At 37.4% G+C, this 13,810-nt stretch overlaps 1 protein-coding gene across 1 annotated transcript in view; it reads right to left on the bottom strand.

Annotated features, from left to right (window-relative positions):
* Positions 1–13,810, bottom strand: part of CCDC60 (coiled-coil domain containing 60) — a 68,032-nt gene that overhangs the window by 35,429 nt on the left and 18,793 nt on the right. The window contains exons 2-3 of the mRNA XM_075718946.1: positions 5,960–6,043; positions 3,200–3,291 (exon numbers count right to left, since the gene is read on the bottom strand). Coding sequence (XP_075575061.1) covers positions 3,200–3,291; positions 5,960–6,043 — 176 coding nt within the window. The remainder of the gene's footprint in view (positions 1–3,199; positions 3,292–5,959; positions 6,044–13,810) is intronic.

The raw sequence follows: 13,810 nt of genomic DNA, 5'->3' as shown, positions 1-13,810 counted from the left end.
AGTTACTTGACAGAGCTGCAGAGGGGTCAAGTGATTTGCACGAAGGTACATAAAAAGTTAGCTGCTCAGCCAAGGGTTAGGATCAATATCTTGACACCCCCCTGACACGCACCCACCATCCACAGCATTTCTGACCTCCTCATATAGCACTCAGCACAATACTGTTATACTCAGAAACAGGGAGCAGAAGAAACCAACTGTGTAGAGAGGCAATCTACTTTCTTCCCTTCTTCTGTGTGGACAAATCACGTCCAGCTTCAGTTTGTACCACTGTTATCCTACATGGCGCTTTTTAGCCCATGAAAAAGCTAACTTTGAAAAGCCTGGCTTTTCATGCCACTGAATCCTTCAGATTTAGTCCCTCACATAAAGGGCCCAAAACACCACCTTCTGCAAAAGCAGTCTTATGTCATGTTACTCACTATAATCTTGAAGATTATCTAGATTTTTATAAAATCAAATTTGATTTCATAGGTTTCTACAATTATAGGATTAGAAACTCACTCTTAATCTACTGAACTGGAGAGAATTTCAATGCTGTAGAAAAGCTCAGCTAATCCTAAACATCTCTAGGTTGGCCAACATACACAAAAGTGCCATGGAGCTCCTAATGGCATTTCAAAAAGCGCATTTTCCAACAAGTATCAAATCAAGACCCCCTCACATTAACCTACTAACAAAATGACACTTCATTTGTTCAAACTGTAAATTGTAATGAAATGAGTGGTCCAGTTTGCTTCATCCAAATGTCTACAAATAAATTTGTTAATATTTTTAAAAAATCAAGCCTTTTAGTACCAATGGTGATGGTAATTTTCATCCTACAAAACACTTGCAAGTATTTTTTGTCCTACTCATTTGAAAAATGAAGAATGTAAAGCAACCAAAAGCAAGCTCCAAGCACCTGCAATTCATATATCAAGTAGTAAACTGATCTTTGGCAGGTTATCATCAAAAGAACTTGACCTCAAGGAAACAATCCCACTGAAACTTAGCAATGAACGCAGGCAGTCAAACATAACTAACAGTGCATTTACGGCAAAAACAAGTCATGCTTTACTAAAATGGCTTATCTAGCCTTCACAGTACATAGCATTTATTATTTTGTTTACAGATTATTACTATAAGCCAGGAAACATGAAATTAATTATTACTCTACCCTTAATTGGTTTAGTGGTAGACTTGGTAGTGTTAGGTTAATGCTTGGACTTGATCATCTTAAAGGTCTTTTCCAACCAAAACGATTTTATGATTCTATTTTTGGCTAAGTTTATCAAGTGAAAATTCACTAGAAGTGAGTTAACAGAGTAAGTGAGTAATAAAAATAATTGGGGGCAGAGAAGAATAAAAGGGAAGAATATGAAATTTAATTATCACAAGTAACTAGTATAAAATTTAGAAATTGCTCTGATGTAAAAATTTGGGAATATTTAAAAACACTACATTATGTAAAGTTCTGACTCCTCCACAGCAGTACATGCAAAGAAGCTACTTTTCTCTAACTTCCTTGACTTTTATGCAGTTAATCTTAGTCAAACAATGCAAGAGCCTGATGTGTCTTCAACAGATTATGCTGATACAATATCATGTGTTCTCCTGACTGCCACACAAGTGATAGGGTGAGAGGTAACAGCCTCAAGTTGCGCCAGGAGAGGTTTAAATTGGATATTAGCAAAAATTTCTTCACTGAAACGGTTGTCAAGCACTGGAACAGGCTGCCCAGGGAAGTGGTTGAGTCACCGTCCCTGGAGGTATTTAAAAGACATGTAGCTGTGGCACTTAGGGACATAGTTTAGTGGTGGACTCGGCAGTGTTAGGTTTACGGTTGGACTTGATCTTCAGGGTCTTTGCCAACCTAAATGATTCTATGATTCTAATTATTAAGTTTTTATGTAGATGTCTGTCTTATTGCTGCTTGCTTTAATTCAACTATTTCTATCTAGTGAATGCTCTTCAAAGACTTAAGGTCTAGGAACCTTGTAAACACTTGTGTAATCTGTACCCTGCTGGGGCTGGCAGTGGCAATTTGTCAGTTTTATTTGCAGCAGGCTGTAACTAAACCTTGCCAGATGTAAATCATCTTTTTGTAATACTGCTTGCTGTTTCAGTTGCAAATCAGTCTTATTTTTTAGCATAACACACACATCAAGAAAGCTAGGAGGTTCCAGGAAAATTTAGAAAACCCTAGAGTCACCTACTGCAAGGCTTATTATGCAGTTTAGCAACTGTTTAAGCTAACACTGAGCAAATAAGAGTGAATGGTCTCTGTAGGCAAGTTTGGAGTGCAATCAGCATGTGTGATTGCAACAGCAAAGCATATTGAAGCATCAATCTTATCAACTTAAGCACCACCTGCAGTGACAATGGTGAAACATGGGTGACAACCCAGCCTAACTACATTTAAGAGTATAAGTGCTTAAATGGGAGAGTACTCTTTGCTAAAGCCTATTCCCAATAGGCCTCCCTGGTTTTTGTTTTGTTTGTTTGTTTTTTTCCTTTTTTTTAAATAAGACCATAAGAAATGCCCTGCTGGGACAGAAGTTTATTGTGTCTAGTGGCAACAGAAGATACTTTTCTAGGAAAAGCATGCACACCCAGCTACTTTCTGTAGTCAGTCCCATAAACCAAATAACGGTTGCTGTCCAAACTCAGCTGGCTAAAAGGTATATAGGATCCCAAATCCATGTCCTATTATAGCAGCTCACTATCCATCAGAAAAGGGGCACAAAAATCTATTCCTTCCATGTCAGCATCTTCCTAAGACTCAAGTTGGTATATTCCAAATGAGTCCATGCAGGTATTTCTATAATAGGGGTAGATATTGTCACTGTGATTTTCCATCACATAATGGACATTGTGTCCTAACATTGCTCATTTTTGACTACTTTATGATGACTACTTAATCTTGGCACAACATTGTGTCATGCAAAAGACTGTGAACAAGTAAAAAGCACCTTTATAAAGAACACTAAAACAACACAGTACTGATATAGACAGAGCTATCAAACAATCACTGCTCATACAGCACTGGCAACATTTTGAGTATACATAAAGCCTATAAAAGAAGAACTGTAAATGATCTTTTCTAAGCTGTTAGTACAGTTGATTATTTCACCTATAATCCAACTTCTGCCACTGCAGAACCAAAGATTGCTTTAGCCTTGACTGGTCCACTTCTGTGTGCTCTGGATTCCCTTACCTTGAGCGAGCTAGAGCTTTACTAAGAGTCCTCAGCTCCTTTCCTGTTTCTCTAAATGGGGAGAGCCTCTTCACTGGTTCCGGTGGATCAGGCTGAAAGTGATCAAACTGAAAATAAATATTCTGGTATTAATTAAGAAGGGCTTAGCACAGAGAAGGTATGTGCAGTCTCAGGGTTCAGTTTTAATCACCACATATTTTCTGAGATTGTCATCATCTGAGACAGCATTGTGTCACTTCGCAAGCATGTAAACAAGTCTTACATGATACTGCTGTGCACACCCATGTGTACATGTGTTCCAACAGCTTTTAACTCACTGGCTGATTTCAAGTTTGACAGAGATCTTACAGGCAGTTAAGCACCCATGAGCTTCATCAAACTACAAGATAGGAAGAAGAGATTGTTCAATGGCCTAGACTTAAGGAACGACTGCTATGAGTGCTTATGCATTAACAAACTACAAAAAGTATGCATGGGAGAGAAATCTTTTAGACCTATCAACCCAGAAAAATTTTCAATCAGACTCAAAACAAGGAGGTTGATATTTGTAAAAAACAAAACAATAAGAAAAGCTCCACAGACATAGCTGGTTTTGGAGCACAGAACATAATGGTTTTATTATTTTCTTTCTCTCTTATTTTTTAAGAGCGTACAAACCAGGTCAGCAATTTTACGTAAGGGAATTAATATCACGTACTTAGTACATTGTTCGAAATGCCTGCAACATTTTTGCTTCTGAGCAGCTACAGAACTCAAATACATGGGAGATGAAAGCTTATATTTGTTGTTGAACTAGCCCTGGCTTAGAAGTACCCTTGGGGTTTCCAGAGAACAGCAGCATCAATTTCATAGAATTATGATTGCATGCTGTGCATATGCAGTGTTTTTGCATGTGTTAGGTAATAAAATATGCAGCTGAGGCAGTGCTCAATCTGCAAAAAGTGCATGGCTAAACTGCTATCCATTGGGAGGCATAGTGCTGCTGTGCAGAGACTGAGGTGCAGCCTAAGGTATTCCTTGAGGCCGTTCCATGCATTTATAAGTGTTCTAAGCTGTCCAGAAAAATAAACTCCCAGTAAAGGAAATAAAGAAGATCCTTTATTATGCACCTGGGAAAGTATGCAATAGGATATTGCAGAACTCAGTTGGATCTGCAGAGAAAATGCTTGCCTACTCAAGAGAGGCTGCAACTCTTATTTCAAATGTTTACGCACATCTGAGTGTACCGTTTTTGACTGCTGAAACAATTGGTGCTCTGTATGGACAATAGCTTCTATGGTATGATTGAGCTGCATGCTTCACCCTTTCTTAGCATGTTTTTAAGAGAACATTCTAAAAAGTGCAAACAAAAGAAAAGACTTCTTATTAATGAGATTTATAGATAAAAATAGTAATTGTAAATGAGAACTGAAAAGAGAAAAACTGATAAATGTGTTGGAGTGTTTCTGGTATTCCAGCCAGACTGCTTCTGCCAGTAAAACAGCTGGCACAGCTGCACCTTTTAGCAGGACTTCCACAGCACATCTTACTTTTCAACTTTGTTAGCTTCCAACAAATCTGAAATACTTCACAGACTGATTCAAGTTAGATAAAAAAGGAAATTAAATATTGTGTTGTGATAGGTGACATATTACTGGATGCTGAAGTCGGGCTAACACTTGTGCTTGCTTGCTTAAAGAAAAACTTTTAAAAAAGAATTTAAAGAAATCATTAGTGTTAGTTCAGTTTTTATATAATTGCAAATGTATCATCCTTTTTCTTTTGTTTACATTTTATTCTTCTCTTATAACAAATTTATAATCAAACCAGCTGCTTGGCATCCAGTTTTGTTCTAAAGAGACAGGAGATGGATCAGATTTTAAATAAGCTAACAAAGACAACATATGACAAAAAATTAAATGTTTTTACTGGATTGTCAAATAAAATTCAGGCAAATTGTTAAATGCATACAGAGATATTAAAATGTGTTTTAATTCCAACATTTTATTTATATTTATATTTAAAAGGTCTGAATTGCTTTGGGATAGACGGCCACAGACTACACTGTAACTCTGCATTGTTGTATGACAGGCCTAAGTACACATCAAATAGAACATACACTTGGGTGGTCTTGGATGAATTAGAAGAGACTCACCACAGTAACTGTTCTGTGCTGACCAAAAAGTGGCATTTAAGTAAAATTATCTCCAGGCCTTTCAACATTTAAAATTGTAGGTTAAGGTCACACCAGGCAGAGGCTCAAAAACCAGGCTAGACCTTCAACAACTGTTAATTTGTGCAGCTCTACATAACACCCAAAGGAACAGCCCTTTCAGCTTCAAGTTTTTGAGATCTAAGGATGTGCAATATTGACCTACGTACTTTAATAAAAATATGAATTTTTGAAATAAAAAGTCATTGTGAATGTATTAGCCCTTTCCATGCTAAATTGTAATATAGTTTAAAGGTCAGTCTTCTAGAATCGACACATGGAATAGCTAACACAGCTAAGCTGAATTTTCAGAACACTATTTTTACCAAATTACAATAGAACCCTACATCTCACTCATCAGCAATTTTTTCTGATACCTTCAGGAGGAGTTTTACTAGATAAAACCTATGAAATGTTCATCAGTCAGCAAAAGGCTGGTTCCTTATGTACAGTAGGGCTTTAAACCTTGAATTCAGCAAACAGATATCTATATGAATAATTAAAACACGATGTTTGTCTGTTGCTTTCTTTAACTCCATCTTGAATCAAAGCTTCACCAGTAGTCTCACCTCTGGATTGAAAGAGTGCTTGTTAGTAGTAACCTCAGACACTTCTTTGTGTGTTTTTTCCTGCACATCTTTTTTTACTGGTTCCTAAAAAATGAACAAAACCATGTAACCATATTTGAAACACTGCTAGTTACCTGTACTGTAGCAGGTCATAATTTTCAAAACTAAGTGGTGCAAATAAATTTTTCCTACATAGACGCAAACTAAAGCAAAACCAATGGCTAGTCTATTGCAGAAAAACTTAAAACATCACTAAGTAACCTTGTTGCACAAAGATTCTCATATGAAGTACCTGCTGACAAGCTACTGTGCAAAATGCATACATGCTCTCTAAATTACTATGCTTAAATGCTTAGAAAATGTAACTTTTATCTTAGAAGACTGTTATATAGACTACTCTGTCTAACATAGAAAGAAAATCCAATTTCCAAAACCAGGAATAGAAAATTACTTACCTGTAATTGCTCTTCCCTGTTGATACACACTGTGATAGACCACTACTCTTGGGTCTGTGCTTTCACCCACAAGGAAGGCACAGACTCATAAAAAGCCCCGAAGTCAAACACAAGTACACTTTTATAACTCCTTCAACCATCAGTTTATTCAAGTGGAAGGAAGACATATTCCCCTCTATTAAAAGAAATTGTATAGGTAGATTAATAAAAGACTTCAGATCACTCAGCAGTGTATGGTGCTCAGGCTAAAAGGATATGAAAACAGTAACTCCTTTCTGCAATAGTTTTAGATCAAAGAGCTCATTTATTGATTCCAAGCCAAGCAAAGCGACTTGCTAGGGCCTCCAGCTTTGCATCCATATAGTCAGGGTAAAGCCAATGTACAAAAAAGGCTGCACAGCAGATTCAGAGCTGTGGATGAAATACTTGCTATGCTGTATAGCTTTTGCACAACAGAGCAAAGTCTGGAAATATTGAAGCATTTAGAAAAAAAACTTAAGAGCAGAGCATTTGCTTGTTGGAATCTTGACTTGAGAAGGAAGAAAATGCTTTCCAGATTTATGTTCCGATGTAACATTTCAGCAGAACAAAGGTTCAAAGTGTAAGGAACAGTATCTTCACTTACTGGAGAACTGCAAACACCAACGTTCTAATATAATGACTGAGGCAGCCCACAAACAAGTAGAGAACTTGGCGGGGAGAAGCAAACCCAAACCCAGAAATGGTACTCAGAGCAAAGTAGCTGGAATGGAAAGAAAATTTTCTGCAGCCACAGTATAAGGATGAACTAAAGAAATGTCAGATTAGTCTGAAGACTCCCCTATTTCATGCAGTTGGGGTGCACTTGACCAAGACTGGTCAGCAGCAGAGACAGATGGCAAACTGACACTGCTTAGGAGCACAAGTCTTACAGAGGGCTACCAACGTACCTGAGAGCCCGCCTTAGTGATTGAGAAAACCACAATCACACACTGAACAAGAGAGGAATCATTTTACAGCCTGAGCGGGCACCTATACTTCACCTATAGGAAATGCTAATCAGAGGAGATTACTGGGCATGAGTATGCATTCAGTATGGAGAGTCTGTTACACTGAACTTTTATCTTAGAAGACTGTTACATAGGGAAAATAAAAATTAAGTATGTGTCATTACATAAATTTAATCATCAATATTTGGTATAATTTTCCAGAGATCAAAGTTATTTATTTCAACCATTTGTATTAAGAAACAGATTGTGAACACTAAATGTCTTTATCTGTGAAAACAGGCTTTCAAAAGTAGACTGGATTTTAGAAATGAGTCGCCAAACAAAACCCTTTTAAAAAAACCAAAATAATTCCCAGCATGAAAAGTCTGAAATATTTGTAACTACATTCCTGTATATTCATGAACACAAGTGATCTATCCAGAACATAAATAATGCTAGAGGACAAATAACTATTTATTTCCTCTGATTTACTCTTCTAAATTTCAGAGTACTCTTAAAGGTAGAAAGATGCCAGATGGATGGAATAGAAGACTTTGTAGGTGAAACACCTTCAGAGAAGCTGGTTCAGGAACAGTCTGGGTTTAAAATCGGGAAAGTTTTCATATTTTGTGCTATATTTAACTTATATCAGGGTACACATTTTTTTTTGAGAAATAAAAAAATCCAAGAAATGAAGTATTTGGACATCTTTTAATCTTCTTTCTCCTTTTCTGTTACTATTTCCATCCATATGGCTATCTTCTCCGCATTGCATGTCTATTTGTAATCTGTAATGCTAACCACCACAGCATCATCCCATGGTGCAATAAGCAACAAAACCAAACCCCATAAACTTGTGTCAGTTATCTCATCATCTCTGCTACAGAAATAGCACACAGCAGACTGATGCTGGTGGGACTTTTTTTTTTTTTTTTAATTGTACACATTATCTGTATTTAAAGAGACAGCTAGAAGAAATCTGATCGTGACTTGGAAAAGAAGGATCTTGCACTCAGCAGAACAGCAGAATTTCTAGTCTGCTTTGCTCCTGACACTTTTTTTTTTTTTTCAGAAGCAGCAAAATGTTGACAATGGCCACATACTATTGCTTTTATAGCTAGTGATACCTTGAATGACATGATTAAAACCAGTTGAAAGTCTCTCAGAATAACTTACTACTGAAGGGAAGGAGGAGTGGTGGAATGTAGCCCTAAGGTTTCAATGGTTTGAAAGCACCAGTACACTGCCAACTAGCATAGGGTCTGGAGCCATTTAGCTATATTCATTGCAAGTGTCTAATGCCATGGAGCACAGAAGAAAAGTTCTCAGGTGCAACATTTCCCTGCATCCTACCACTGGCCGGCCAGCTCTGCCAGTTCCTGAGGAAAAAGAGCTCCGAACTTACCTAACCTTTGCACAGTTGTTCAGGGAGGGAGGTATCACATATGCCACCTCCTCCACCCAGGCACGGATAATGTGATTCAATCAGCCTTATCACAGAAAACAGAAGGGAAAAGCTTCCTTTTCCACATTATCTTTCATTACAATGTCATGTATTGGAAAGGTGCAGTCTAAGATTAAATCAGTAACAGTACATAATTATAGAACAGTAGAACTCTATCTTTTTAATTTGCAGTGCAGATATAAAAAAAAGAGAGAAAACAATACTGCTATGTCTAATTTGTTAAACTCAACAATATATTATCATGACAATCTTAATCTTTGGAGTTTGGGTGTTGGGGTTTTTTAGTGTTTCCAACTTATGAAGACTTTCATCATAGTTCATCTAATTTGCTTTTAAGCCATCAAAAGGCCTGTTTCAGTGATCATTACTGTGCTGCTTTCATTATAGTGAAGTAACAAAATTTCATACAACTCCATATGTAAGAAACAATAGTTTTAAAAAACAAAAAAACATAAAGTAATATATGAAACATCATCCGAAGGTGATATTACATGAGGAAATGACCCAAAAGTTTTCCATGAAAATTATTATGGTCATTTTTCTTGAGATCACATCCAGCAGCTCTAGGTAAAATTAACTTCAGCAATACTGCAGTAGGTGGAGCTCGATGCCATCTAATTGTCTACAGCTCTGCTCCTGTGAACCTGGAGGTGACCCCTTCCAGTGCTATCACAGGTGGCTAATGGCACACAGGAAGCCCTGGCATTCCTGCTTACTGCCTTAGACAGCTCTTTGTGTGTCCTCTTCATCTTTAGAAGGAAAATTGAAGGCTCATAAAGTATTTTTGGATGAACAAATTCTTTTGAATAGCTTGTTTCAGCTGCAAACCAGTGCCTGCAGACACTCTAGATTTTATCCTAACAATTCTCAACTACTTCCACTTTCTCTTCTAAATAATTCTGGAGATTAAAAATTGTTCACCTCTGACACCTATTGCATTCTTCTTCTTTCTAATATATCACTTGAATAGTAGCATTATGATTACATTTGCAAGCTGTGAATCTATTTTGATGAAAATAAAGCAGCACAGCCTCACCACAATCCAACATTTAGTCATCCAAATGCAAGATCGACCTGGTGAAATATATTTTAATTTTACAAAAATGTTTAGAAAGCTTTTGTGAAGCACTGCATATAGAGGTGACTACTGCTGTTCTGCAGGTGAGATTCAAAATGTTGAATTTTAAAGGCAATATTCTAGCCAAGTACTCAGGATTTTTTTTTTTTTTTCCCTATTTCTTCTTTTACTGCTGCTGCTCAATACTGACCCTTTCTGCCCTTTCACTATAATGTGGGAACATGGAACAGACATCAGGACCAAAAAGGAATTTTCAATTAAACACAAAAGACTCTGAGGCAAAGGACTTCACTAAGAATGTAATGCAGAAAATTAAGATTTCTTTAAGAGTAATCCTATTTTAGTGCTTCAGCTTAAAAAAAAAAAAGCCACAACTAAACCTGCAGATATAAACATATATCAGCAAAGACAAGATACCTGATTTGTTAAGGTTGTGCTGTACCATATCAATAATGCAAAGCACTTTGCAGTTGAGCATCTCTGTTGCCAAGGGGAGCACTTGGTAACAGCTATTGCAGCACCTTCTGTTCCTTGGTCTTTGGTCAGAAATGGTCCTGATATCGACAGAAAGGGGCACTCATCCCACTGTTTTGCCATGGGTTGTTTTAATGAGCAGGGGAGTTCCAGTCCTGTTAGGTCTCCTTCTGCACTCCAGTGAACACATTACTGTCAATACAGACTTATCAGAAAAATGGAAGGAGGCAGCTGAAAAGTGAGAGAAAGGTTGTCTGCTAGTGAATGCATGAGATTTGCAATAAGTAGATTCAATTGCACCTCTGTCGGAAATTTCCTCTGACATCTTAAATAAAAAATTTAACACCTTATCCCAGCCAGCAGAAGCTTTTTTTTTCTCTACAATGAATTTTAGCACAAACTCCACAGCTCATTGTGCCTCTACTCCCTGTGTCTGAAATGGGAAAAGCAACACTTCTCATTCATTAACATTCATGAAGTATTCAGATATTATAGTGATGGAAAGCATATGTACAGAAGAACTTGTTTTCATGACAAAACCAGCTTGAATAGCTTGGTATTGTTTATTCCATCAATTTCTCCCCATTTATCATATTCCTTGTGGAAATCCTTTTTTTATTTTCTTGTTTCCAAAGAATATTTACCTAATTCTGGTGAGTTTGGTAAGTTCTGTAAAAATAATCGGATCAAATTAATCTCAGTTATAATACCATTGTTTCAGTGCATTTACCCTACAGTTACTTTTAACCCCTTAAGCAACTACCTTATTTGAGCTGCCATCTTTATAGTCTCCATAAACTCTTTTCATTAAGATAAATTGAAAAATGTGAGATTTGAAAATTTTGAAATGTGTCCTTGGAAGTTAATGGACACAAACAAGCAAAAAAAAAAAAAATCACTTCTCTATGTCATCTCTATGCTGCTTATATTTCTGTCTTCTGTTTCTGTCATTTACATGGTCTGTGGGCAGCATGCCAGTAATTTAGGTATATGCAGTACCCAAAGCCTTTTATTCACATTTTCGATTGCATACTGGCAATAAAATATTAATCAGCCCTAACTAATGTTTTCTAGACATTTTCCCCTTCTGAAGTCGGAATTCCAAGTGTTCTCCCCATGGTCTTCTTCCAGAAGACCAAATGTACTGAAGACATTTTGGATCACCAAAAATCCGTTCTACTAGAAATGAATGTAATCAGTGTTAAACTGGAAAAAGAAAACCCTTTTGCACCACAATACTGCTCACTCCCTTCTTGCATTTAGTAGAGTTTAAAATAGATTACAAAAGTGTTGAAAAGAACTCTTTAGGCACAAAGGACACTCAAAGCAGAAACATCTATAAACGTCTCTAAAAAAATAGTTTCTTTCTTCTGCTAGTCTAACACAGTATTTCTTATTGGAATGCTACGCTAAAAACATGAAAGTTCATGAACCAAGGCAGGAGTACCTAATAAAATTATCAGATCAATATCTGCTATAGCACAGAGTCTCTATTCAATCCAAAAGCAACAAATGAAAAAAAGAACATGCTATTCTGTTTTATTTCATAGTGAGAACAAAGTTAATTTGAGAAGGAGTTTGGGCAAGACACAGCTGGAAAGCAGAATTACCAGCCCCAGGAAATTCAAGGAAATGTAATTGAGAACAAATTATCTCTTTAATTAGTTTTGACCAAATCAGTAAACACCATGGAATAAAAAGCATGATGACTGCCACCTGGTAGAGGACAAAGAACACCAAAGTTGAAAATTACCACAAAACTAGAGCCGTGTTAAGAATAAAGCACTCCCCTCTTACAGAAGGAAAAGAAAAAAAAAAAAAAAAAAAAAAAAGAAGGGTGAGCAATATTAGTGCAACAAATAAGCAGTGCATGCAGAAATTAATGGCTGTTTTTGGCCACTGCTCACTGTTCTCAGCTGTGAAGACTGTTAACTCTTCACAATGTTTGGATTTCAAGTTGCCCCATCATTACTCAGGGATCAGAAAAAAAACCCAAAATCCCAAAAAACCCAAGACCTCCTGTTCCCTTCTGAATTTCCATGGTTTCTCCCAAGCTGGCTTTTATTTACTAAACATCAGGGTAGGAATTATTTACTATTTAAGTTTGTCAAGGCACAGCACTTTTTCTTGTCAGTGTGTTAATAGAACAGAGCAAGATCTTACTTCTCCTTTGGCTTCATTCCCAGCTATGAGTAGTAATATTCACACCTGGAGGTCACAAACATGTAGCTAAGCATGGCTGGCTGAGTGTGATGCCTGGGACCTGGTCTCCTGGCTAGGCAGAGGTGGAGGGACTACAGGGTCTACAACAGCACTCCACAGCAGTGAAGACTTCAAAGCCTATCTATCTGTAATACTTACCTGGTCCCCCTTACTATAGTAGTTGAGCAGTTTACCACCTTTAAGACACTAATCCTCATGATATTCTGGTCAAGTAGGAGTGTGGCATTATCCTCTTTGTATATGTGAAGAATGAAGGGAGAACAAGATAAGTGACTTGTCCCTGGTCACATATAACGCATACAGGAAGAGTGGGGTATTGAAAGCAGGTCTGTGAGGCCAAAAGCTTGCATCTTAGTCTGGAAGTCCCAGATCCCATCTCACAGTCTGACTGAATCTTACAGCATTTGTCACTGTCACTGAAGAATGTTAAAGGAGGCAAATTTCTGAACCTCCTCCTTTCTTCTCAACCATGTTTTAGTTTAACATTCCACAGCTGTTCTTCGTGTGGATGCTGAACACTGAAATTAAAGTGGATTTCAGATGTGCTGTTGACACCATGCCCTCTACCTCTTTCTGTCTTATCGCAACTCCTCATGGACCTTAAGATCAACAGTTCCTTTAAAAGTCTTGGCATTTATATGTGAGCAGGACAATCTGTTTATTTTATGGGCTGAGTAAAAGAAATTTCACTCTGATGTGACCTTTGCTTGGATTTGTTCTTGGAGGGAAGCAAAGTGGCCATTTTCCATCTCCAGAATTCTGCATCTAGATTCATAGCAAATATGCTGAGATGACTGGCTCAACTGACAAAGAAGAGCAAACTCTTCACAAAGTCCCTGACAGTAATCATCTGCTTTATCCTGCTCCACAGCAGAGCCAAGTTTAGTTTGGCATGAGATGAAGTTCTGTTGTCTAGTAGAAACTAAATTTCACAGCACCAAGATGGCCTGTAGCTGAGCACTAGTTTTTCTAGGATGTTGCTCTGCTTCTTTCTCGCAGGTCCTGACAGTCAGGAGTTACTTCAGCCAGCAATGGCAAAGGATTGCAAGGATTGCAAAGGATTGCAAAATGCTGAACTCGCTCAGGAGCCTGAGACAAAGTATACTACTGTGTAATAATCTTCACACTACCCTGTGCTGTCTGAATAGCTTAAATAAGTGTTTCACAAAGTACAATTAGAACTAGCAA

Source organism: Pelecanus crispus, chromosome 11, assembly GCF_030463565.1.
Source record: "Pelecanus crispus isolate bPelCri1 chromosome 11, bPelCri1.pri, whole genome shotgun sequence".
NCBI classification, from domain to species: Eukaryota; Metazoa; Chordata; class Aves; order Pelecaniformes; family Pelecanidae; genus Pelecanus; species Pelecanus crispus.
The sequence above is the reverse complement of the archived record's forward strand: the minus strand, read 5'-3'. Positions and strand labels throughout refer to the sequence as shown.